This window comes from Stegastes partitus, unplaced genomic scaffold, assembly GCF_000690725.1.
Source record: "Stegastes partitus isolate 25-593 unplaced genomic scaffold, Stegastes_partitus-1.0.2 Scaffold13, whole genome shotgun sequence".
NCBI classification, from domain to species: Eukaryota; Metazoa; Chordata; class Actinopteri; family Pomacentridae; genus Stegastes; species Stegastes partitus.
In genome coordinates this window covers 755,249-783,212 of record NW_007577744.1, presented here as the reverse complement: position 1 = coordinate 783,212, position 27,964 = coordinate 755,249, and the positions used below count along the sequence as shown (strand labels likewise).

Here is a 27,964-nt window from a genome sequence, read left to right as displayed (position 1 = left end):
CCTGCATAATTAAACATGTTATGCTGTTGTGAACACCGCCATTGTGTTCACATGCAGTTGTGTGTTTATAGAAGCCTCCATAAATGAATATATGTAGTAGTGCATATAGTGGAATGGAAATGATTAATTACACAGTCCATTGTCTGATGAACAAAAATCAATTAAGAAAATAAAATCAAACAATGGTTTGAAGATGTTTTTACTTTATGTCATATTTATGTTTTTTTTTTTTTTATTAAGTTATATGCATCACTATGGATTTTCAATGAGCGCTTGTCATGGCGTTTTACAGGCTGAACAATTAATCAAATATCTTAAGAAATAATCATTACAATGGGAAAATATTAATTAGTTGCACAAATACACCTCTGTGTCCTCCACGTGTGTGTCTGAGTGTGTGTATGTCTGTTAGTACACATGATACAAAGCCAAAGTGCCATTTCCCCACCAGACAGCTCATCCCCTACCGCAGGTCTATAAACTGCCTCCTGCCTGCTCCTGGGCCATGAACACATCCAGATGTCTTACAATGGCAACACATTAAATAACCGTTCAATCTGACACACTTTCGTTTCAGAGGGGAAAAACGCAAGGGGATAAAATGTTATAGACTGTTGCAAACCGCTATCCTCTAGATTGAACACTGCCTAATGATATTGTTCTCTCTCTCGTTAACTACCTTACTCTCTCGCTCTTTCCTTCTTCTTTATACAGGCCAGATGATGCATCTCCCTTTATTCTCTTGACACCAATGTGCTGACTGACAGAAACCCTGATTATAAAGTGGGTGTTTTTCTGTGTGTCTGGAGTGATTTGACGCCAGGCAATATTTGTTACACAAGTGCAAAACTATTAAACTGTTCACTAAAGTAGGTCTTTACCATATATATTTTTTAAACTTACTGGGATACCATGCATATTTCTGCTTTTTTCCTGCATTATATAGAAAAGACATAGCCTTGACAGATTGTGTGAGTACAGCAACTCTTGACTCTGCTTGCCCAAAGCTCACTAGCTGTACAAAAAAAAAAAAAAACAGCTTCAGCAAGGTCCAAGCAAAACCACCACGGCTCAGGATTGCTGACGGCACTGTGTGTAAAATTAATAGACACCACTTTAAACAACACAAAGGACTGTTGCGATGCTGGTTTGTTTGTGCGACCTCTGGCTTCGCTTTCTCCGAGGAGAATATAGCAATGAGTATGTGAAAAAATGCAGTTCTGAATACAGCACACTTAAAGTGACAACACTTCTCTTTTGTTTTGTTTTATTTTTTATTTTTTGTAAGCCACACAGGGTAAAGAAAACATAACAAGAGGGAAAACACATTTAAGAGTAAATGCAAAAGGTAGTTCAGATTTTTGGAGGGATTTCCGTCATATGCCATGTCTTCCAATGAACACTTGCTGTAGATTAAATGACTGCACAGAGCACTGTATGTGTGTTTATAGTACGCCATAAACATGGATGTTCGTTCAGGGCTCCACCCCAGGACTTTACAAAGACAGCAGGTTTCGAATGAGCTTCCATCTGTAGCTCACTTTTCACCAAATCTCTGAAGTTCATTAAAAGCAGAAAATGGAAGTAGACTATGAACTTTTCTCTTGTTACTCAGTTTTATAACAGAATTAACGCCGAATGAAGCTCCTAACTAAACTGACAGCCTCTGACTGTTTCGTGTATGTGGGCACAACACAAAGAGATTGTTGGCTTGAGTCCGATACAAAGTCATAGAACAAGACAGGAAGGAGAATGGCTCTTAGGCTCCATACTCTTTCCACACCTCATCATCTCGCTCTCGCCTTCACTCAGGAAAACAATGTCCTCTAATGGCTACAGCAACAACACTTGCCTCTTCAGATACATTCCCAGGCCTCGACTCCATAGCTTTTCTCTCTCTATTCCTCCTCTTTCTTTTCTCCCTCCTCCAAACTCTTACTTTCCTAATTTTCTTTTCTTTACTCTCGCCTTTCAATTACCCCTCCTTAAGGCCTTGTGCTGTAAGTTATAAAGTCAATGTGGATGGTCTGTGTCAAGAAGTCCATCCAGCTCTCCACAATGTAGTGACCTTTTGCCCGCTGGTGTGAATGCTACCTGCAGCCTAATCAACTTGGCAGGATTAGCTCCGAACCTGATGACTTCCACCGCCAAGAAGCTCAGATGCCGAGGAAAGAGACAGAAAGAGTATGAGAGAAGAGGACAGTAAAGACGGGTGGAAAACAGAGCAGTCACAGAAAATAAAACCATTCAACTTTCTGAGTAAAGACGACAATGGACAAACCCTTAATGGCAAAAACGCCACAGCAGAACTCAACAAAAGACCCAGAGAATGAGAAAAGAGGCAGAGGAAACTAGGAGGAAAGAATTCTTTAGGCCTCTTGACAAACATGTCAATCATTTTACCCGAACTGACACACACACATGCACACACATACACACACTTGCACTTTCGCTGCTCAAGTGAAATTTAATTGTTTTTCAGACCAGTTCAGCTAGACAGTCGACACCACAACCGCACTCCCCCCCCTCAACTTTCACCACTGCTGAGAGAGAAAGGGAGCAACTGGAGGTCTTTTATTAGATATGATGGCACATTTCACAGCTCCCTGACTTACAGAAACCCAATCCTGCGATTAGTCAGCGCTTTGACGTTATCTTAAGTTCCTTGTCAGAATTAATTTAGTGTGGGTGGGCTGCTGTGGGGCTGTCTGTCTGTCGTGCTCTGCTCCCCTCCACTCGCCTACAGGAGGTGGGGGGTTGCAGACAACGGGGGCAGGAAGATCCCTTTCAAATAAGCCCCAGCTCCAGTCAGTGCCAAACCAGCCGCATGAGAACTAAATATCTCCTTCATCAAAGGGTCCTATTCTGCGAGGGGAAAAGGAGTGAATGGGCTTGAATGAGCAGGCTGAAAACAAATCCCGTCTTGGCCCAGCCTGTCGCCCACTTAGTGCCCTCAGCCTTCATCCCCCCTACAGCCACCCGGCCCAGCCAGTGATACCGGAGAACTGATACAGCTGATATACCAACTTAACACACGTGTCACGCACAGCTAAACACAAAATCAACTACATACTGCAAGGACTACAGATCAGTATTTTCGCTCAATGAAAAGGAACCTTGCACGATATGTGGCGAGCGTTCAATTCCCTCGGCTCGCGCACGCATTCGATACCACGATTATAAGACGCGCTCTCACACACGGAATCAAATGTAAAACTATTGATACTGTACCCTGATCAAGATTGGCAGGCGACTAGTGAGAGCCATTTGTCTTGCCAGTGCGAAACCAGGCCTGTCTGTAGTCTCCAGGCCTGTGCTGACACTTCATTAGAGATCTTTTCCTGGTGGCCCACCCCATTCGGCCTCACTCTGCACCCACCCCTGCACTGTCCCATCTGATGAAAACTAATGGATTACAGCATTTCAATTTGGGGGAGCCAGCTCCGTTGTCAGCCTATCTTAATCTCCTTCAATTAGGGAGCAGCTCTTAGGCAAATCTCTGACATCTGAGAACTGGGAGCAGGCCAGTCACTCTGACCCATAAACAGGTTGAAGTCCTTCACGGGTGTGGGCAGCTCTGTCTCCTCCATCTCTCGGTTTCCCTTTCCTCTCCTCCACTTCCGTAATTTGTCCCAGACACTGATAAGTCAATTAGGCAGCAGGTGAGTGAGCTGTGGATGTATGCGCGGGTGTGTATACGTCTACAGCCCACCCTGGTTGAGGCAGACGAGAGGCCTCGCTCGATTTTATTTGCTTGGATGTGTCCCAACAGAAAACGGGTTGTCCTGAAGTAGTCTGGGAGGAAGTTAGCTGCAGTCTGACAGAGATACTGACCAGTGGTCCCCCACGGCGAGAGGAGGATTGGCTTATTTTTAGCCCCATTCTCCATTATCTGGACGCTTTGTTCTCATAATGGTTATCCCTCTCCCATCTGCAGGAACACAAAATAACCCTTTAATGCTTAGAAAGCAGAAAAATGGCCCGGCCTTCAGTAATAAGCCTTGAATTACCTACCCAAGGGTTTTCGTTTCAAGATGTGGAATCTTCAATTATTATGTTCCCATTTAGAAAGAGGAAGGAAAGAAAAAGAGAAAAGGGGAGGGAGACAGTGAGAGAGAGTGAAGAAGGGATGAGTCCCAGACACTAATGGTGCCAGAGTGAGGCTTTGTTCACTTGCTACATTTAGCCTGTCCTTCATCATCTGCCCTCAGCCTCACAACGCCACAAACGATAAAAGACCTGAAATATAGATTTCTCTTTTTCTTCTCTGCCCCTGTGTCTCACTCTTTATCAGTCTATTTGTGCTCTCCAACTATCCAGATCTGCAACCAGTGACAGATGTCTGTACTTCAGTCTTCAGTGCACAGAAAAAAAAATTAAGTATTTTTTTCCCCAAAAAACACATGATGACAAGATGTTTTTTTTGAGGGTTTTTTTGTGTTAAAAAGGTAATTTATTATTTAATTTTAACAAATGCATGACCCTAAATGTTAGGAACATTGGAAGATAACTCCTAAAGTTTGACAAGAGCTTTTACTTTTACAGGGATCTCAATCAAAACCATCTCAAAGCAGCTCAGTCATCGACACAGAGAGAAGTAGAATGTAACCGCAAACAATTTTGTTTCCCTTAACAATGTTAAAAAAACTCAGCAGACATACACATGCACATGACAAACCAGTTTACTGAGGGGAAATCAGAGTAAAGCAGAATCAGTCAACAGGTTCCAGTACAGTGGTTAGTCTAAAACCCACGTCTGCATGCAACTGGTCAGATTTCTCACTGTGTGTACTTGTATTTCCGACGCCACAGTACAAGGACTGTAATTGTCAGCTCGCATTTTCTGCTGTTGTGTTGTGCGTCTTAATTTTACAAACAGGCTGTTCAGCTGTGAAATTATTTACTTTAGTTTCAGAGTCACTTGTAATCAGACATTGGATTTAATTACTGTATTAAAGATTCAAGAACACACAGGCACAGGGATAATCTGTCCTTTCACTTCTCCACAGTGCTGCTACTGTAATACTTTTTCTGTCTTCTGACTTTATACTACATATCAAGTAAAAGCCCTGTTAGACATCTGTGTAACCAGGGAATCTGATATTTACTGGCAACCAACTAAAAAGAGATAATTAAAATGAGGATTTTCTGTCTGTTGAAAACAAAAGCCTTTGTTTTAAAAGAAACAAAATTAGGCAACATTAATGTGTTGCATGTTTTAATAGGTACTGTACACAACATTCAGAACTCCTGGATATCACAATAGATCACCAGCATCTTCGACTGAAGGAATTTAATTTACGATCAGAAAAGTTGTACATGTAAGAGCCAAAAAATATATATTTAGCTTCAACTATTAACCGCTGGTGGGAGTGTAACGTTACACAAAAATCCTGGTTGGGTTTTGGTCACAGTTCAATATGATTTGGAACAGTGAAAACAAGAGGTAAGCCATTACTACTAAAACTGGCTGCAACCAACTAACAAATCAACCAAAAAATAATAAGAAAAATATAAAATAACATGTCTTCACATTACCAGCTCTCAGTTTCAAACTAGACCTGTGCAAATGAAACTTTCGAACATGGTTTGATTACTTTCATCATTCTTGACAACAGAGTATGGTCGCATATTTGCAGTTTCAAAAACACCATTGGCATTTGTTATTGCTTTGGCCCAGGCTGAACAGAGTGCCTACATGCCATGGGGAACTGGGTTTGCATGGCACGCTTATTTTTTTCTTGCACAACTAATGTTTACATGTACAGTCATCCTCAAATTTATTCATACCCTCTCATTAAAGAAGGAAAAAAAACAGCTGTCACTGAAATAAGCTGAAATTTACAAAAGTAATATGAATGAAAATTTAATGAAAATCATGATATTGCTTTTGAACTGCAGTTCAACAGAAAGATTTTTTTAAAACAACAACAACAAAAAAAACAATCAAGCAAACGACCATTATCTATACACCGCTGAGTCCTCAGTAGTCGCGGGGGGGCTGGAGTCTATCCCAGCTGACTTAGGGCGAAGGCAGGGGACACCCTGGACAGGTCGCCAGTCTATCACAGGGCTACACTTAGAGACTGACAACCAAGCACAGTCACATTCACATCTACAGAGAACCCGGAGCGAACCCATGCTGCATGGGGAGAACATGCAAACTCCACGCAGAAAGATCCCAGGTATCCTCACCGGGATGCAAACCGGCAACCTTCTTGCTGTGAGGCAACGGTGCTAACCACTGAGCCTTTGAGGTAATCACTCCAATCAAGTGTTTTCTGCAACTCGTATGCACCTGTTGACAGGTATTTGGTCCACTGCTCATCAACAAAGTGCTCTAATTTGTCTGGGACAGTTTTTTTTTTGTTGTTTTTTTTAAATTATTCTTTTCAACCACAATTCAAAAGCAATGTCTTATTTCACTAAACTAGAATTTACAAATTTGTTTTATTTATTATTACTTTTTTCAGTTTCTAGTTATTTGAGTGACTATTGTGAATTGTGCATTTTCTTTAATGGAAGGGTATGAATACATTTTAGTCTGTCATGTCCTTCTCAAATGAATGAGCAAATTCGTCATACGACAAGCAGAGTTTCACATAAGGTTCTGCACAAAGAAAAAGTTCTTCGTGTGCATAGAAATAAGTACAATAACATAACTAACATCCTTTTGTAAATTAAATTCTTCAGGTTTTGGGGCACTGGCTGTAGGCTCTGGATTACACTTTCACTTTTACATTACAGTGTTTGAGGTCACTCCTAATAGAGCTTCGCGTTAGTTCAGACAGGCACGGAGTCAGGGTGTCACAAAGCCCCTCCTGTCCAATCGTTCATCGCTAAAGTCCTCCCCACTGTTGCCAACCGCTTGCTCAGAGGGAGTCCAAAGGTAACTGGAATTGCTAGGTTCTCTGGTTAAATTGCAAGATCTTTACCTTACCACGTAAGCGGTATGTGTTAACGTATGTTGTAAACAGCGCTATGCAAATAAAATAAAATCATATAACCCCGGTGTTTCCCATATCGTGAGACTGTAGGTTGTAAATGGTTCATTATTGTACCTTGAAACTATGTAATCTGGATTCTGTAAAGTGGAGACTATTTAGTTGGTCTCCTTGTTCTTGTGTTTATACTGTATTTGAACCATTGCAAATTGTAAATTCAAGGCTCTGCTGGGGGTCTGTGATCTCAGGGATTATCTGTGTCATGCTTGCTCAGATTGTTCCAGAGCATCATGAGCAGAGTCACCACCAAACTCAGTGTATGTGATCCCAAATAAATGGGTAAATCTGACAAAGTGTCCTGTCTGAAGTCTCTTTATACACATGAGGAAGGCCCACAGTTTCAGAGAGAGAGACTCACAGGCACTAACATGACACCAGACCTGCTACCAAAACATAGAAGCTTGGATTATAACACATAACAAGTGAGTGTGACTTCATTCTTTGATAAAGATGCCATTGATCCACTATGCTTCTATGTAGCAAATAATTATTTGCTAATGCTATGTTTATGTTTTTTAAATATAGAAACTTTAAAAGAAGGCAGGCAACGAAACTGTCCAGCAAAAAGATAGACGTCACAGCAGGTATAACACTGATGGCATGGCTGAAATTATAAACAATGTTGCTGATGTTCTTTACCATGTCTGTTATGCAGGTTGCTTCCCATTTAAAGTTATACTGTGCATGTTGCTGTATGCACACAGCCAGAGTAAAATAAATTTAAAAAAAACATTTTCTAGTTTTCAATCTTCAGCCACTTTGAACAGCACAGAAAACAACTTGGACATGTGTGAAAAATTGCCTGAGAAGTAGCCTAATCTAGTCAATGAAAGTAAACACAAAGCTTTAATTATGTTTTGAGGTTTTTTTTGTTTTTTGTTTTTTTCAAAATTGCAGTTTAACACTTTTTTTTATTGTGGCGGTGTTATGTTTTCATACTAAAATGAACATTATGTGGCACTCTGCTTCCTGTCATTCATCTAACATCCACAGACAGAAATAGAAGGCTTCACCAGAAAATAATCCAACAAAAGTATACTGCAAACGTATACTGCCTTAAAAATGTAACTGTCTTTATTGTTTGAGGTGAAGAAAAGTAAGAAAAGAAAATATGTCAAAAAAAAAAAAAAATCCAAATGACAGAACTATACATTTAGGGTGCTGAACATGAAGAGTTCTACTCCCTTGTTACTCAGACTGACCTGCTGGCATTGAGATTGAGTTTCTCCTCAGTGTCTTTTAGAAGCTGCTCAAAGTCCAGATCACTGGAAACTCCTGGAACCAGCAGGTCCACAAAGGCATGGTCGTCAGGAAAATCCCCTGGCCATTCCATGATGCTCTGCAAGAGAGAGAATTGGCTGTATACCATTAAAAACGTCATCATTTGATGTGCACCAGTTCATAAAACAAAATAATACAAAAGATATCACTCATGTCAGGAATGAATCAACAATGTAGATTGACATCAATCAACTGCATGATCTGGAGTGTCGTATTATCACAGCTGTCTGTCAAGAGACACACACGTTCTGCACACCCGACACCAACACAATCATGTGTTCTATAATAATTTGAAATTTCCTCAAACAGGAGTGTTATTAGGGGGCACAAATCAATTTCACCTGAAACAAAAGGAAGCTTATCATCAACAAAAACAGTTTCTTCCAGTCCCCCTCCCCTTTTCTGGGAAAATCATTTGCAGTAGGAGGGCCCCTGATCAAAATGCATTGCCTCAGCCTCTAACCATTTCCACCTACTGACACTACAGAGAGTTAACACAGGAAAAAAAAAGACCAAATAAATAAACAATGAGGTGAGATGCTCTTCAGTCAAGGCTTTAAATAAACAACTCATGGTCTCTTCCAGAACTGAGGGCTACCTCCCCTACCCTGTGGTGCTTAACGCTCATGCTAACAGCCAATCCCACACTGGTGCTGCGCTGCTGGATCTCATATCAACATTGTCATCAGCGCGAGTCAAGTGGAAGGTAATGGAGAGTGTCTGTGTCAATTTGGCTTTCTCACACTCCGCCTCTCGCCCCTTCCTCGTCATCTGCTCTGATTTTAATAATCCCTGTCAAACTCCAAACAGCTCCCCGCACTCCGCTCTGCTTCTTCGCTGCAGCATACAGTCTATGCCACTCTCCCTGACAGGGTAGACAGGAAGCTCAACATTCATTTAGCCTGCACAAAGGGAGGCCTGTCCAGCTGGACAAATATTATTTTCCTCCGCTGACAGCCTCACCAGTTAAGCTTGTCCTTTATTATTTCTCCCTCTCTTCTTCTCTCTTACTGCTTCCCCTCATCATCACGCTCCCTCTGCGCCACTGTCTGAGAGGGGGTCTATACGCAGTCATTGCTGAAAGGGGAGAGGATTTTCAATCCGTGGATTAGGAACTCAACATTGTAATTATATGGACTGAGCAAGACAGTGCGTGCATGTGATTTCGAACAGTGTCTCTTTGTGTGTGTGCCTCTCCAACACGGTACCGTTCTTTAGGTGTAAGGATAGACAGACAGACGGACAGAAGGTTTGAATGTCCACACTGCACGTCTGCTGGGTGTCTGCCTCCTGGTCTGCCCATCATATCATCTGTTATCTTAAGCAGGAGTGCGTACATGTGAGTGTGTGTGAGTTAGGATTCAGCAGGCAGCACACTGGGCCTCATTAGTACTATACTTTAAATCATCCAGTCTCCATTGTCTTGTCATTAGCTCTTTAGAAAGCAGATGTTGGAGAAGCCCCCGTGTGTTTCACAGAGTTGCAACAGGGACAACTGGGCCAGGCATTGAGACGCTGCCTGCCTGAGACATCAACTCCACAGCTATTAGAACAGGAGAAGAAACGCAGTCTTTCTCTCTCTCTCTCTCTCTCTCTCTGTCTCACACACACACACACACACTCACACACACATCACTGTCCTATCTCTCTTGCTGCTGCCTGTCTACCCCAGCTAGGCTAACACACAGGCCCATTTACAGTAATGAGTTTGTCCTGAAATATTTAGCAGCATGTCCCCCAGGCTGCCGCTTTAAAACCACTTAGAGCATGTCAAGTTAAAGTCAACATTATTTTAAAGGGGGTACCTAACAGTCTGCTGTAAAGGAAACATAATAAATTAAACAGGTGCATATCCTAAGATCACAACAATGCTGAGAGCTATCTCATGCACACCCTGGGGAGGGCACGACTTCGCTGTTACTGTACAACCAAGTGGCCCTGCTTCATTACATGGTTGTTGACTGATTTTCCCCGTTACAGCCGGTCCTGTCTGCTTTGGGCTTTATTAAATGTGTCTCATCAGATGTAACATTTCCGCTGAACCGAGAAGGCACAAATCTTATTAAAACGCATGGGTCAGTTTTTTTCCCCTTCTTTGCAACAGGAAAATATGTGGACATAATATCTTCTTAAAATATGATGTGTACAACTGTTCAGAGATCATGGTGCAACAACTTTGCATCAACATAACAAATGCCTTTGTGATTAGCTTACACGCAGGGAATGAATAATACATGGCATAATCCCAATATTACTAGTTGTTGCTGTTTTGCGAAGTAATCACCATCATTCAACAGTATTAAAGTACCCTGAGCAATGAGTCAATTACAACCCTTGAAAAACAAAACAATATTGTCACACTGGGGCAGATAACATTATGCAGCTTATTGCATCCCAACTGTCATGCTTTCAGTAAACCTAAATGCTCTGATCCCAACCACACATTCAGTATAGGACAACTGACAAATACACATAAAGGTGAAATGGTTGAATTTTATTACAGGACAGGTGACAAGAAATCTAAAAAAGTAAATATATCAATATAGCGTACACTGTAAAGATGCATGGTGCCCAATAGGGCTGCAACTAACAGTTATTTGCATTGTATGATAAAAAACATCTTAATATATTAACAAATTCTTATAAGTAATCAATCTTTTCATCTGTAAAATCTTAGATAATAGTGACAAATAAAAATCAGAGTTTACAAGACCCTTCTGTGAAATCCTTCATCATCTTGATTTGTCCAGTTACCTAAAGCTAAAAACCAAAGATGTCTTTTTTCTTTTACATAATAACATACAAAAGAACAAAAGGCATGAAATAATCCCATTTATTTTTCTCTGCCATTTATGACTTTTTAATTAATACAGAAATGATTAATGTATTATCAAATCTATCAATAATTATTTGTGTTTGATTAAGTTTGTCAATCAGCTAATGAATTATGAACTAATCATTTTAGTGCCAGGGGATAAAATGCATTTTCTTCTCATTTAATTTTTAGTTTGTAACATTTTACATAAATGTCAGCAGTCTCTTCTAGTATTCTCTGGTATTAGCCACAGATATTGTCGGCAGGTATAGGAATTAGTGACAATCACTGAGAGAGTTGAGCTGTTGACCTTTACTTGCTTTTTGTGGTGGTGGTGTTTGGCCAAGTATTGACACTGTTTAACCTTTTATATCAGAGTTGTGGTCACCTAATTAATCATACCGACCACAGAACTTTAGAAAAGAGTAAAACATGCTCATCATCACTTTTGAGAAACTAATTTAAAACATCTAAAAGCGAATGATTAATTAATAAATGGTTTACAGATTATCCAAACGTTTTTGGGGGGGGGATGATTTATTATATTCTAATCATGCCAACACTAAGGCTGTTCTCTGACTCTTATTTTCAGAAAATACAAGTAGTGCCAGCCTTAAACATAGTGCATGTTTGTAGGCTTAAGCAACACATCAATGGGAGGGCCAAACCTTGGGCTGCTGAATTTTACCTACTTGTTGTGGCACCTTTCCATGCAACCAGACACAAAGATCTTTCAGATCACAGCAGCCTTTGTAACTATAGTAAAGAAGTAACACTGTATTTGCTGGGTGTCATACATTATCTGTATTTTGTATAAAAGGTTGTAGATTCACGGCATCTGTGTCACATAAACAGTTTTGCCCCACTAGTACACATCACACTGTTTGTACGGTGCATAAACTGTATACATCTTGCATCTCATATCCAATGTTTATACCGTCCATTCTCTCATTTACTCCTATCTTTACATTTACAGTTATCTATCTTTACATTATTTACCTCCATCTTATTCTGTTTTTACACTATTTATACCTTTAGGCAATCCATATATCTTGCATACTTTCATGCACTGCTTTTGTTGTTGATACTGCTTATACTGCATATATCTTTGCACATTCATACTGACCAATTCTACTTTGACATTTCACATGGCACTGCCCTTCTACTGCTTCTTTTGCTCTTCAGGTTACATGCTTGTCGTTGTGTTTGTACACGTGCTCTCTGCAACGACAGTAAAGTTGAACCTAATCTACTCTGATCATCTCATCTAATCAAAAATTGATAGAACTGTTACGTGTGGGTTGTTTTATGACAGAACACCCAAACAAACAAAGCACCGATTCAGTGTTTCTTGGGTGTCTTACCTTTCACAAGCTCCTTAATCCAGCCAGTGTTAATCCAGGACAAGGGAGGGAAAATGTCAACAACATCGTTTGCACTCACGTCTTGCAGATATTTCTCCACAGCAGCTATTTGTAGCTCTGTCAAAACAGCAAATCAAGACTACTTAACGGCTAATGTGCCAGCATGTGATATAATTTACATTACTGTGACTAACAGCGCATCTATCGCTGTCACTGAGCGAAACACTTCACTGAGCTGTTTTTGTGAACATCCGTGCGGTTTAACGGGCAGCCTCTGTGTCAGAAATCACGTTTCACTGTTATCGATCAAATATTGCCGTTACTTCATCAGTGCTTGATGAAATCCAGGTATTTTTGGTTGTTTCCGGGGGCAGTAAGCGTCCGTGACAACAACCTGGAAGTAGCTCTGTGAAAACTTCCGCACTGTGGAACGTTCCAACTGACAAACCAAACGGGGGGGTGAAAGTTGTTCACAATGACAGAAGAATGTGTACATTTTACGAGTCAAACACAATATTTTACACAATACACCGTTTTAATTAAGCTTTGTGTTTTATATCGAATATAAAGTCTTTCAAATCTTACTAATGTGCGTACAATATTTTACCCTAATACGAGTCTCCCCTTTCCCAAGATAGTTAGCTACACTGTGAAGCTGTCCACTCATGGCAGCTGAGCGGTGAACCCGCTCCAGGATCAAACGGATTTCTACCGTTTAGCAACACTATTGAGCACATTACTACACTTTTATGTTGATTTGCGAAGATAAACAAGTTTCTGGAAGCCACTTACTGGTCCAAACGCTGCCCACGTTGTTGGATGTCACTGTCAGAGTTTGGGCGCGCCTTAACTGGGAGTCATCATCGGTGGTATGAGAAAGGTACTTGATCAGACAGCTGTTGATGAACTATTGATGAATGAAAAAAGCCAACGCAGATTTCAATCAGGATCATGTAGTCAACCCTGAGGGTCTAACATGCAGATTTTTATTAAAAGCAGTACATAAAGCAGGGAGCTACAGTAGAGCCATACTTTTTTTTTTTTTTTTTTAAACTTGAGAGCAATGTAAGTCATGTAGCCTAACAAGAAGTGCAGCATTATTTTCCCTAATGAATTGCGTGACTTTGTACAACATGTAATTTACTTGACTTTAACCTCACTTTCTTCTTTAGTTTGTTCCTCAGGATGGAGAGCTGCACACATGTTTTCCAGATCTCTGGGATCAAAACCCGAGATAAGAAGAGAGCTCTGGTGCAGGGAATCCAACAGCTGGGTGGGAAATACATAGGTGGCTCAGTGAGTAGAAATCCCGTAAAACATCTGGTGAAAACGGCTTTTTAGATGCTGTCTAAGTCTACATATTCCCTAAGAGAAGCTGTAGCTGTCTGGCAGACAGCTGATGTTGACATTTGGTAGTCTTGTTGTAAACTTGTAAACTGCATCAAGGTCACATTTCATAAGCAAATTTGATTTGCGGCAAACTGACAATAGACTTCTTGTTGTCTTTGTGGGAGACCTATGGCAAAGAGTTGTCTCTCTCAGGTTTGCTAGAACGTTCACTGTTGCCGACAAGTTTGGCACAAATTAATATTATATGTATCTGTGGCTAAGCCTCTTAGAATTCAAGAGGTAGGGTACAACCTGTACAGATTATGATTCTGTTGCAGGGATAACACATACACACACCCCCAGACAACCATTCATGCTCACATTCATACCTATTACCTATTTAGAATCACCATTTAATTTAAAATGGAGTAAACACATCCAGGTACAGAGAGCAGCTGACGAGCAGATTTGGATCCAGAAACTTGTTGATGGAAGGGGACAGCGCTAACAAATAAACCACTGTGCAAGCATTACTTAAATCAAACTAGAGGAATTATAAACCAGATACAGAGGGTAAAAAAAAAAATGTTGCAGTTTTCTTTTGTTATGGGAAGTTTTGCTGAGGGTTTGGATCGTGTAGTATTGCAGCCGTGTTGTTTTTTCAGTGGATTGTCACACTTTCGAGGGAACACTGACGTTGCATGGTTTTGGTAAATACAAACAAGCCGGAGCGTCCTTTTGCTCTATAACAAATGATAGAGTGGTGCAGCCATAATGGGTTTACAAAGCAAGACTACCTGAAATGCTGTGTATGACTAACTCATTACGACAGCGTTACTAGAAGTTTAACACTACTGGCAAACTGTGGTGGTGAATGTGTTTGCAGGAAGTGGCAAACTCATTACTGGCAGAATGTTGCTGAAAGTTTGTCACGACTGTCCAACACTGGCAAACCTGTGACAGTGTGTTCTGGCAAACTAATATCTTTGCTGCAAATCCGGAACAAATTTGCCACGAAAATTTTAATTGCAGCTTACAAGTAATTTCCTTCTTTCTGATGTATCTAATGATGATTAGATATATTTGTGGAAAAAAAAAAAAAAACTTAAGCGTGGTAATTTTTAAAAACTCGTTGCTAGTGTCACAAGCAACCTAGACACCCAAAATAAGGAAAACCAGGCAGTTATTTTTATTTGAAGATCAATAAATTGTTTTTGCAAAAATGCTCCATCATCTATTAAAACTGTATTTGATTACTGTTCTGTCAGTCATGTAATTGACTGAATGATGACTTGTTGTGTACAGTCAGTCATCAGCTTTATGTATTGAATGGAGCCATGTGTTGGTTTTGTTGTTATCAGCTGGCCTATGAGCCTAAATCTACTTTTAAAATTAAATTACTAATTTATTTCAATTCCTGTGAGAGCACCTTTTTTTTTTTAAATGATGTTTACATTCATTTATTATAATTGATGTAAATGTATTTATAAGTTAGACAGCATTCACTGACAGACTGGGAGTAATGTATGTATCAGTGCTTTTTTAGTTAACTGCTTTGGGTAGCTGGAAGTAGGTAAATGCCGTGGTGCTTCATTGTTGTGTTGCTGGTAAATATTCAGTAAATTTGCCTGTGGCTGACAACAGTTTTTCTCTCTGTCGATGTGTGCAATTCATGTCAGGCAGATGTGTTCACACTGAGACAGACTATGTGCTCAATACTGTAGCTTATTCAACTGGTCTACCACTGTGTTTTGTTATAGTTGTGTATAATTTGAATGATTTAAAACAGACCAGTGATTTACAGGTAGGATCTTTTTCTGATATGGTTCTGCAGCGTTTCAGTGCATATAACCCTTTAAAGTGTAATCTAGTTTTGAATTTTGAATAGCCTTGTTGCACTTTAAAGTCTTAAACTGCACCTGATGTAACACATGACAGTCAAGCAGGGGAATTTGCACTGAACATGAGTTTACATGCTTTGATTGCAACATTTGCATCATTGCCCAGCTCCATCTACAAATGTATCTTTTGATTATTTAATATGAAACCCTCTATACTACATGTCAGCATGTTGATTCAGTGGTTTTGTTGCAGGTATATCAGCACTCCAGCACCCACCTCATTATCCCTCAGGTTTTGTCCAGTGAGAAGTTTCTGGCAGCCTGTGCTGCAGGTCAGTCATGATTATTACATTTTCTTTAAAAAAAAAATGTTAGTCTTTAAAAATAGGTAATACCTCATTTTTTGTAGTTACATAAACCTAATCCATTTAACTGTTGTTTTGCGTCTCATGATTGCCACAACACCAGCCTCTTTTCACTTGATTTTACACTTGGTGCTTCTGCCCTACCAGGAAAGTGGGTTGTGACTCCGGACTACGTATTGGATAGTGTTAAGAATGGTTCCTGGCTGGCAGAGAAACCCTATGAGGTGACCATTTCCACCAGTTCCACTGCTGCCTTCTACCCTGTCAGACAATGGAGGGAGAAGGTGTCCAGTGGGAGACTAACAGGGGCCTTCCAGGGCTGGAGGGTTCTCCTGATGGTGCAAGAGCCCACAAGGAGAGCCATGTTCAAACGGTGAGGTCCTACTTAGAAATATATTTTATTATGTATCACAACAAAACCTTCATCTATGTTCATCTAAGTTGCCATGTATAATAATAATAACAATAATAATAATAATTATATAATTATATATATATATATTAAATCAGATTAATCACAGGGTTGCTGCTGATTCATTTCAATTAATCACAACTAACGCATGCGTCGTGTTAATGTGGTACTTTAAGCTGGAAGTCCATCCATTATCTATACACCGCTTAATCCTCACGAGGGTCGCGGGGGGGCTGGAGTCTATCCCAGCCGACTTAGGGCGAAGGCGAAGGGACACCCTGGACAGGTCACCAGTCTATCACAGGGCTACACTTAGAGACAGACAACCAAACACACTCACATTCACACATACGGACAATTTAGAATCACCAATTAACCAATTAATTTTTGGACTGTGTGGGAGGAAGCTGGAGAACCCGGAGAGAACCCACGCTGCACGGTGCCCCCACCGGGACGTGAACCGGCGACCTTCTTGCTGCGAGGCAACAGTGCTACCAACTGCGCCACCCTGCAGCCCTAAGCTGGAAGTGCTGCGGTGAAAAGAAAAGTCGTTCCTGCAGAGTGTGCATATTACTATATGTCGGTCGACTGTTCCGTCATGGGGTTTTCTGTATTCACATTTGTCACTGAGAGGGCCAACGTACTGTTAAGCGTCCGATCAACTGCACATTTGCGCATGTGCAGCGACATACGCAACGGTAAGTCTACTTGGACAAACTGCCCGAAATGCGTTGCCAGAGACATTTCAGGGATTTTGAGTCATTCAGATGGGTTAATTGTGTTAAAAAATGTAATCAGATTAATCACGCTGTTGGATTAATCTGCATTACCTCGTTTATTTTGATAACCCTAACATATAATATTCGTTATTTTTTCTCAGGTTGCTGAAAGCAGGGAAGGCCAAAGTCTACCACTGCCCTCTCCCCTCCCATGCCTCCATCACTCATGTTATGGCTAAACCGGTCACAGAGAATTCAAAATCGCACAACGCTCCTTGTTACCCAGTGAGCCACATAGTCCAGCACCTCTTTGGGGTAAGTCAAACTAATTTATAGAACAGCTAAGGGTTTTTTTTGCTTTTTTTTAGCCGGCGTTTATCTGTTTGTTTGTTTGTCTGTTAGTAAGATAACTGAAAAAGTTATGAACGAATTTCATGAAATTTTCTGGAAATGTTGATAATGGCACAATGAACAGATGATTCAATTTTGGTGATGTTCTGGTTCTGCAGCGCAATCATGTGGACATGAATTTCAGCATAACAGAGGATCACCCAGCAGAGACGAAGGCCAGATTTGTTGATGTTGACTTCTCGAATTTGGAGGCAGAGCTCAAGAACTATGTCATCAAACAGGAGGTGTGTATTTGTGTTGTTGTTGTTGTTGGTGTTTTGCCTGTGAAAGCAGGTTGCAGAGCAGCATTGCAGCATAATGTTTAGATTTAACAAACACGTATTTGGACCACACACTGTTCACTTGAATGACCTTTTATTGCTGTCTTGTATGTATTTGACATTGTTAATGGGATCTTTTCCTGTAGGGCCGGCCAAGACTGTGCTTCCTTGAATTTCTGGGTTACCATGACCCCTATCGTCCCCAGTCACAGGTAGACGTGCATACATATCAACCTCCTCGCTGCTATACATCTCTAAGATAACTATGTGTTTCATCAAGAGGATCAGGTCATTCAATTTCCTTTATGTCATACATTTCTATGGAAAGTGACACCTAGAGCAAGGACGCATCATACCCAGGTCACCGATTTAACCACCACTGTCAGCTGATTTGAGAGTTTTGATTGGCAGCCCTATTAACAATACTCTCCACTGTACTGTCCATACGTTACCCAAGTGGATATCCGTCAGATTGCTATTAGAAGTGCTCATGTATTCCCATTCTATACTTTGAGTCCATATGCTATTTGCCAATAAGCGACAGTCAGAAATGACCCGTGGAAACTTTTAATGCCCGTTCAATTCTTACTTCCATTACCCTTCTGCCCTCGTTTTTTTTCTTCTTATCTTTCCACCATCTGTCTCTTTGAGTGCCGCGTTCCCTCCTTCTTTCCATATACCTCTTACATTTTCCCTTTGTTCTTTTATTCCTCCAGGCAACAGAAACAGATTTCAGCAACGTTGGTAGCATGATAGAGTGCGGTCTCTTCATTGAAGCCTTGGACTCAATCAGAAGCACCGTGTTCCCAGGCCTGCTGCCACCAGCTCCGTACCTGATCTCCCTCTTAGAGTATGCGCAGCAGGTAGGACCAGAATTACCAGACTACAGAACTGCCAACCTTCGTCTGCATGAGCCCCAGAGGCTGTACAGAAGTATCACTTGTTCAACAACATTTTTTAAATTTGGAAAGTATGCACAGAGAGGCATGTTGATTTGGTTAAGTGTTGTTGGATTGAGCTGTAATACTGAGCTGCAACTGGTGATTATTTTACTTGTTAATTGGTGAATTACTGTTTTTGATTAAGCATTTCGTCTATAAAATATCAGGAAAGGTCCTCTCATTTTTTCCCCAACAGTCCTTGATGGCATTAGCAAATGTATAAACCCCAAAGACAAGAGTTTACAGTATTCAATAGATAAAAGCAGAAATAATGTTTACTAGAAAAATTATTTAAACAATTCATTTTCTGGCATCAACGAGTAAATTGTTGCAGCTTCTCAGTAATTTGAATTTTTTTTCCGATACATCTAAATATCCAAACTGATGGAGCCTCTGTTGTTATGTGTGCACTTTGTCACAGGGTACCGCCACATCTGTCTTCCTGAGGAATTTCCAGCAGGTCATGGATAGCCTGCTCCTTACCAACCCTCCATGGTTGGCTCCCAGCACAGTGAAAAAATATTTTACTCAAGTGTTGCAGTGTCCTCAGTGTAAAAGGGGCTTGTGGCCTTTTCTAGAGACCGCCATCAGGTGAAACTGACGTTCGACTTCTTGTGAAATTATTTTTACTAATAATTTTATACTTTTGATTGTTTATATGTTAGACAGTTTCCAATTAAAAGGAACCAGTTGATATCTCACATTGTGCCCTCAACAATTACTCTGGTCGGAAACGTGTTCATGTGCAAAATAATTCTCATATCTACTCGTATGTGTGATCTTCCAGGTACTGCCTGTCCAGCGAGGTCACCTGTCATCCGCTCCCTGGACCTGCCTTGCCAACACTGTTACATTTCCATTGTGACATTCTGGCACTTTTCCTCAAGCTCTTCCAGGGGGAGCTCCACTCCGTCACCGCCGGGTAACAACTGCAGTAGACTTGAGGGGCAGATAGGACAGTACAGTTAATCAGAGCTCATCATCTGTCTTTCAAGCACAAGGGTGTGGAGGGATGTTCCTACAAACATGAGCTACTCCTTTCAGAAATCTTTAAGATATCATTGTATTTTAGAAGGAGGTGTTACATGTTTGTTTCAATTCACAACAAGGGAGTGGCTCGTAGTAAAACAGCACAGAATACTGAATATGCACATTGTATTTGACTTTTTTTTCAGTTTGCACTTTTCTGCGTTTATTTTGTAAAGTTTAGAAGAGTTTGCATTGCTTCTTAAACTGCATATTTATTTGAAATACTAATTTCACAAATGTTTATGCCTTTGTTTCTCTTTTTATGATAATTGTATTGGTTACATTAGATAGTCTATCTCGCTTTTATTTATCCCTGCCTTCCTCTCTGCCTTAGAGATTTCATGGTGCTGCAGGGAACAAGAATCTCTCCAGCATCAGCATCAGGCTCTTTGCTGTACGGAACCTTCTGGACTGTGTGGGAGCGCTCAACCCTGTTGTCGTCTGCTGTGAAACAGCTAACTCAGCTCTTGGTCCAGGCTGCCATGGAGGTAAATACTTAGCTATTTTAATTGGATTGGATTGTTTTGTTCATATCAGGCAGTGAAATTGGGTTTATTGTGAGCTATAAGAGCCAGCTGGGTTCAGAATTGTGATCTGACTAGAAAAATAAAGTTAGTGTTGCTCTCAGAGCTTGCTAGGTCCACAGTGTGATGTTGTTTATCTTCATTGAAGGACTATGCTGAGAGGGATGAGAAGCAGAAGCTGCATTTGGCCGACACCCTGCTGGACCTCCTGTCTGTGCTGGTGGAGTTCTGGTGTCAGCAACACTTCAAACTGAACCAGATCCTCGTGGAAAAAGGCCTGAAAGACCTCTCAGAACACCTCGCTGTTATAAGCCAGGGTAAGGAGTCAAAACTGAAAAACTGCAGAACAGGAAAAATATCTGGAAGAATGTCTGCTCTTAGTTTCTCTGAAAGTTCTGCTGTGGATTTGTAAATGTTGTCTTTGAGTTCACAGTTAAAACTTTTCAGCAGCAGCCAGCTGAATTAAAATGCTTAAAGTAATTTAGTCACAACATTAAGCAGAAGTTTTGCATTTTTAATCATGCACTTGTGTAACACTGGGAGCAATTCTTGTCTTTCTGATTTTCTTTATACAAAAAAACAACAATCATTTCTGACATGGGGTTATTTCTGTTTTCTACCTTAGATGCATCTCCAGTTGTTTTGGTTGAACTGGTTGTCAGAGTTCGCTCTACCAGGCTTAAGCTGATGATGGCTGATGCCATATTCAGGAATCTCTGTTGCAGAAATGGAGTTACTGTGGAAGATGTACCACTGTCTCTTAAGAAAATGGTGCGTATAATCCCTCTTAACAGTCCTTTACTCTATAGGCATCTTTCCATTGACAGACTTTGATATATATACTTTTCTATTACATGATTAGATCTCCTTCATTTTCAACTAAGGGACTGGAAAAATCCTCTTGGTTTCCAAAGTCACAACATCATGAATATGTGATATAATTACATTTGCACAAATTCTTGTACAACCAAACAAACTATAAATAATTGAATGTACTAACTTCATCACTATTGTATAACATTTCTGTGTGCTTTTGTGTTATGGTAAAAACACACAAACACACACACACACACACACACACAGATGTTCCGCATTAGATAATATGGTAGTTTGAAAATTGGTGTAGATTACAGTTCTGTGCTACAGAGAGAAAAGATTGCTGATGTGGTCTACCCGTTATATTATGTTGCAGAAGAACATCTGGCTTTCTCACTCACCATTGGTGTCTTTGTAACTCCTCCATTCCCCAAGGACACATACATCCACTTGCAGTGTAAAGGCACTGTCTAACCTTGTGCGTGTCTGTGTGACTTCTGACAGGTGCTTTCCTACCTGCCTGTTCTGGGAAGTTTAGCTCAGAGTCCCAGTGGTACTCGCCTCAGGACTGGACCCACCTCGCACAGCTGCACTAGTCAGGGGACCAGCTGCAGGTCAGTTACACACAGCTGTCTGTCTATACCACTCTTAGTCTCCATTGTACATTCTCATAAGAGCCTGAAGCAAAACATGCAAGGACATACATGCAGAGGTGGAGGCTGCACAAAGGTCAGTAAGTTGGTCTGAGACTCTGGTGCATTTTATACCAACTTCAACACACTTTTGACCCTGTAAGTGCTTTCTCACTTCAGTGTCTTGCACTGGACTGCGAGAAAATTTACTCATGTTTAAAGATCAGCCAGGGGATTTTAAATGGCAGTGTGCGTTGTTGCAAGTCCTTTGCTCTTCTCTGTTTTTCACACTCGTCTAAGTCATTTCTCATTGGTTGAAAAAAAAAGAAGACCTTATTAGAAAAACACGCAGGAAAGCTGTCCGGTTTTTGAGGCTGTATCACATCCAGTCACTGTCGTTTCTTGCTGCACAGTGTGCACAAAGAACTTTTGAGAGTTAACAAAAAGCGCTTGTGTAACTGAAAGTGTGTTGCTGGTCAGATTTCACTGAAGCTACACAAGAAAATCAGCCACCCTGTCAAATTAGTTGTACCAGTCTTTCGCTTATTTTTGTCCCATCTTTGTTGGCTTTTGTGCGTCTAAAATAACGGATCTATTCAAACGGCAGTCTACTATACCTCCATTGTCAGGTTTCCACCCACATAGTTAAGTTTAGACAACACAGTATGAGGCAAAACGGGTGAAAATGTACAGATCCGATGAGAAATGCGAGAGAAAAGGAACAAAGGAACACCTGGAGAGAGGAGGAGTGCGTGGAGGTGAGGAGCCGAGATGCATGAATGGAGGGACTGAGGGAAAGCTGGAGACAGACAAATGGAGGTCAGACAGAGCGTGAGGAGTTGGCATGTGATGGGTCATGCCCAGGTCTGATCCTATCAGTGTGTGCTGGCTGACAGGAGGGGTGCACAGGGAGGTTAAACCCCTACACACACACAGTACTGAGTCTGATTTGGACAGGGGGTCGACAGATAGACTAGGATATCCCATCAGGCCTTTGTGTCTTCCCTTACGACCACCAGCTCTCAGCCTTCACCCCCTTCCCCACCTCTCTTGATCTGCCCTCGCATACTAAATCCCTTTTTTCAATGGAATCACACGCACACACACACATACACTTGCTCCATACCCCATATCAGACATCTGCTGTTCCACCAGCAGGTAGTTGGCCTGGAGAAGGGCAGGAGTCACCAGGGAGCAGGTTCATGCGAAGGCTACTGGTTCATGCACTGCACAGATCTCCTCCTTCTCTCCATCACTGCTCTCTTTCCACTTTCTGTTTTCCCCCCACAGTTTTATGGGTTTAGTTTATTTTGACATAGACATGAGAGGAACTGAATAAAACAAGGGAACGCAGTCTGTGCAGCTGAGATAAAGAAATGCCAAAGGGCATGTAAAATCATTTGACCCTAAAAGAAAGAATGAAATCAAAATGACAAAGCCTGTGATAAATTTAGAACAGAAGCAAAAAGGAAATCTTGTTTCCTCATTTTCATGCTTGAATTCAGGATATTATACATATTTTTAGGGATCTTGACACTCTTAATCAATTAACACATCTTATGTTGAAGCATTTCGGAGTCTGACAGACTCCTCACTCTCTAAGCATTTGCGATACAAAACCCTCTGTGTTGAGAGAGCTGCTATGACTCAGTAATAATTTAAATATTTCACGTAAGAAATCAAGTATGTTTGTTAGAATACTCGTCTGTAATTCTTAGTCTTTAAAATATGAAAACAAAAAGTGTGAAAGTCTTACGCTTACAGAGCACAAATGTGATTATGGTGTTAGCGAAGAAATACCGGTGTTCAGTGTTTTACCGCATGTTCAAACTGGAGGCATAAGATAAAACCCTGGCATGGTTTTTTTTTTTTTTTTTTTTCTAAAAAAAAAAAAAAAAGGCGCATCAGGTCACAAAGGTTTTGAGGAGCCACGTGACCCTTATATCTTTAATTTCTTGCTGTTGGTATGCATTAGGCTGATTTTGTGTGACTTGAGGCTGTTGCAGTTATATATGGGTGATGGTGTGAGTGTGTTTCTTCTACACCAGCATACAAGCTGGCATTAGGGCACATGTCCAAGCTATACCAAGCTGACAGGGCGGCTGATTGACTGACTGTTTAGATGGCCATTTGACTTGCCGGCTGGCGGCGTGGCACTGAGTGCTGTTAGCAGAAGGGAAGCTGTAATTAAACTGAGGTTTTCCTCCTGGTGGTTTAATCAGGCTCTGTGCATTGCTGTGTTGCTGTTATCTTTTCATACCACTTGACTATATCATTATCTATCAATTTTGACCAGACCTGCACATAGTGCTGGCTGCCAGTATCAGCTGGCTTTAAGAAAAGCCTGTAAAGAGATCAACTAGATCCACTGTTTTAGATAAAAGGAAGCTGGGGAGGTTTTTTTTTTTTTCCCAGTAACCTTGCTGGAGTTAAAACTAGTAGAAAATGCAGTGCACAGGTTTCTCTCGCTGTGGCACTTGACATGCACTTCCACATTACTTCAATTTTCTTTAGTTATTGCTCACAAGTTTCTTCAGAGTTGTCCTCCAAGGGCACACACTGCTCAAGGCCCAGAATTGATAGCTGGGCCACTGACAGCATGCTGGCCTCCGAAAAGTAGACCATGAGGGAGGAAGAGACCGAGGCGTATACAAGCCAAGTACTGTCAACCTCTACTGCTGCCAGCCTATATGGACAGGGGACACTTGGGTGAAGTGGTTTGAGATGAGAAGCGGTACGCCCTCATCATAGACACTGTTATGGAGTCTCCCTCGCTCACACACACACACACACACACACACACACACACACACACAGAGCTCGTCTCATCTCTTCTCAGCCTTGTCCTTGCTAATAACAAGCAACGTGACAGGACGTGTGTTTCCTCCTCACTGCTGGGAGCTCCTTCCTGGCTTCTGAACAACCCAATTACCAGGGAACAAGCCTCTTCCCTGTAATACGGGTGGCACTCCACTTCAATGCAACGCATGCGCACGTGCACAGACGTATACACACAAGACACCTGTCAGGCTTCATGCAGGCAGATCTTCCATACCTACACACAGGACTAGTGACAGCCCACAGCTATTAGCACGCCACTACTTTGAAGAGGCTTCACTTTCTTTTACTAGTTATTCCTCCTAATGTGCTTGCTCACATCGAATTCTTCGTCTGTGCGTTTGAGGCGTTAAGTGGGAGGAAAAGTGCTTTGGAGACAGGAATAGAGGAATGGGTGTGTGAAGCGTGTGTGTGTGGCCAACACAGTAGGGGTTTGACAGATATTGTCAGATTTCATATAAGATGATACCGCGCCACGAGGGATTCATTTGCTAATGGCACTTTTCACAGTACAATGATGCTGGTTCCACTTTCTGTACCACTGGGTCTCCTTGCTGTCACGCTGAAATGGTCAGTCATTGAAACACCGGACTTGTTTACGTAAATCATGGGGTAATCACTTTTTGAATTTGAAAGGATTAGTGCATACATGTATATTTTCTCATAAACCCTTGGACCACGTTCTTTGTCTCCATACAGAACTCAGAACTCTTTGGTGAATGAAACGAGCCCGGAGAAAGAGAACATCCCAAGAGGTTTGAACAGAGTCAACGCAGCAGGTATGGCGCATACACACACACACACACACGCTCACACTCACACACTCACAACTGCTTGACAATATAGCTTCACATTTGCAACGAGCGGACTTTTAATGGACTGATGCACTGCAGTAGGTCATCAGTAAAAAGGGACATGATAGCTCTGTCATCACTTTCAGTTTAATGAAGAGCACATAATGTATGGAGGGAGTGATTGATTTGCATCGGACCACGCTTCTATCTAGTCAGCTGTAAGAGCAACTTGACTGCATAAGTAGGCCCGCCGTGGATGTTTGTGGCACAGTTTGGACCGTATTATCACCTCTGTATCACGCCTCCTCCACTTATTCTATTCGCATTGAAATTCCATACGGCACTTTTTGTTTTGTTTTGCGCTTTACCTCATGTCTTATTCACCTTTTTTTTTTTTTTTTTTAAAAGAACTGACAGATAAATAAATAAATAAATGGCATGGACAGAAATAATGGGTTTCTCACACAAAACTATAACACATATTAGTACGCGCGGTGTGCCTCAGATCACCATTTTAGGGATATTAAATGCAGCAATTAGGCTCGCGCTGCAAATATACAGCGGCTGCACTGGTGGAACTTCCTGCAATTAGAGGCATGGCACTCTGTGTGAACTCTCGAACGTGTCAGAGCTCATATCTCCCCCCTCCACCTGATCAGAAAGGCCCTGTGCCGGTGCAAGGGAGGGGTGCAGGGTAAAGGAGAGGCAATGGGGGAGGCAGGGGGGGGGGGGGGAGGGCTGAGGCAGGAGACTCAAGGCTGTTGGCATGTGTTGTTTTTCCACTACGTGATCTCTATACCGATGTGGTTGGCATTAATTTTTGATGAACCATCGGCACAGCATTCTCCCCTCTCGCCCTCTCATCCCTTCCCGTCTCATCCCATTCTCTCTCCCTCTCCCCTCCTCTCTTTCTTTCACAGGCTTTTTCACCCACATATGTAAGCCTGCTTTCTTATATTCTGCACATCTTTGCTTTAGAGCATCTGTCTCACCTTCTGGAACCTCTGTATCTTTGTCACAGGAGCTGAGAGGGGCTGAGGGATTTGGGATGAACTTTTCTTTTCCCGTCCCGCCTTTGCTTCATGAAACTCAGCAGAGATTTCAATTTTAGGAAACACTGTGGGTATATCGTCACAGAAGAACTGCTGAGTTGCATTGTTTTAAATCTGCTTGCGTTTAGCTCCGTGTCGTTCTTGAAACAAATCGTTAAAGTCAACATTCGCACGGAGTAGTTCAGAAGCTAAGTTCATTTTTCTTAAGAATGTAAAGCGATGCCGGATGACTTTATCCACTAGTGAGAAATACCTATTAAAAAGATTATTGGAAGTATGGATTCACAGACTATTGGCCGGTGTGATTATTGGATCTGATGTTCAGCACTTTTCTGATTATCTGTATTGTTATCTTTTATTTAATAACTAAATAATGTAATAATTTAAAAACGTGCTACTTTGACGACAGCATCTGATTGATTATACCTCACAAAATAACAGCCTGTGAACACTGAAGGACACATGTTGAAAAGCTCTCTTAAATCATAAATTAGCAAATACTTTCCAGTGATTTTTTTGTGAATGAATTTGTGTCATTCCGAGTTTTGACACCAGGATTGTCGTTTTTACTGCAAATGTGTGTTGTTCTATTGATGGGTTCTATCTATCCGTTGCTGTGTGTAAGTTCTTCAGTGAGAGAACTGTGTATATTTCAGCACATCAAATTCGTTATCTCCAGTCATTTCTAGCAGTCCTCCACACTACTTCAAACCACTTGTCGATAGGAAGAAATGCGACAGCGATATAACTTAAATGTCAACTGTTTTAAAATTGTAACCTCTTAAAATTGCATCACTTTTAAAGCACAACATTAAGGTACTTGTGCTTCTGTAGAATTACAAACTAACAGTCCAGGTTAATTATATTAAAAATGCAGGCCCCACTGTAGGAATAAAAGTCATCACGCCTTTTGTTGCTGTGATTCAAATCTTTTTGTTGCCATGGTGATGGCAGCGCGCATAGACGCAGCGGCCTCTTCATTAGACAACGAAAGTGAACGTTTTGAGTGTCTTGCCTATCACAGACGTTCATTCCACAAAACTTACAGCCGAGAGACTTTGCTGAACATCAGGACAATAAACAGTGCTAAAATTGCGGTGATGGGTTGTGATTTGGGCTTCCTACACCAACACGGAGTCCTATTAGAGACTACGCCGGCAGTTACCCGAGAGACAAGGAAGCGCAAGTGGTATGAACGTTAACAAAGGAGGAGGAAGAGAGCCGGGATCCATGCTAAGCTACAGGCTAACCCCTCCAGACCAGCAGGACCGTCGCTCCTACTCTTCAGTGTCTGCTCCCTCCACAACAAGCTGGACCAGCTACGTTTGCTGAGAGAAACTCACAGAGAGTGGAGGGACTGCTGTGTGTTTGCTTTGACAGAAACATGGCTCCATGACAACATTCCAGATGGACATACAGCTGGAGGAGACGACATTATGTCGGGCAGACAGACAGACAGCTAGCTCTGGGCAGCATCTGCGGCTTCACCATCGTCACCACCACCACTACCAGGACCTGAAGAGGTTCACCATGTTCA

General features: G+C 41.4%; 2 protein-coding genes across 2 annotated transcripts in view; one reads left to right on the top strand and one right to left on the bottom strand.

Annotated features, from left to right (window-relative positions):
• kiaa0825 (KIAA0825 ortholog) overlaps nt 1–8,550 on the bottom strand; it is a 114,635-nt gene extending 106,085 nt beyond the window's left edge. The window contains exon 1 of the mRNA XM_008288626.1: nt 8,207–8,550. Coding sequence (XP_008286848.1) covers nt 8,207–8,388 — 182 coding nt within the window. The 5' untranslated portion in view covers nt 8,389–8,550. The remainder of the gene's footprint in view (nt 1–8,206) is intronic.
• Nucleotides 8,551–13,270: 4,720 nt separating this feature from the next.
• slf1 (SMC5-SMC6 complex localization factor 1) overlaps nt 13,271–27,964 on the top strand; it is a 34,420-nt gene continuing 19,726 nt past the window's right edge. The window contains exons 1-15 of the mRNA XM_008288616.1: nt 13,271–13,344; nt 13,637–13,760; nt 15,888–15,966; nt 16,147–16,372; nt 17,292–17,445; nt 17,640–17,765; nt 17,948–18,013; nt 18,518–18,664; nt 19,164–19,333; nt 19,530–19,664; nt 20,106–20,259; nt 20,444–20,612; nt 20,921–21,066; nt 21,616–21,725; nt 25,281–25,360. Coding sequence (XP_008286838.1) covers nt 13,650–13,760; nt 15,888–15,966; nt 16,147–16,372; nt 17,292–17,445; nt 17,640–17,765; nt 17,948–18,013; nt 18,518–18,664; nt 19,164–19,333; nt 19,530–19,664; nt 20,106–20,259; nt 20,444–20,612; nt 20,921–21,066; nt 21,616–21,725; nt 25,281–25,360 — 1,873 coding nt within the window. The 5' untranslated portion in view covers nt 13,271–13,344; nt 13,637–13,649. The remainder of the gene's footprint in view (nt 13,345–13,636; nt 13,761–15,887; nt 15,967–16,146; nt 16,373–17,291; nt 17,446–17,639; nt 17,766–17,947; nt 18,014–18,517; nt 18,665–19,163; nt 19,334–19,529; nt 19,665–20,105; nt 20,260–20,443; nt 20,613–20,920; nt 21,067–21,615; nt 21,726–25,280; nt 25,361–27,964) is intronic.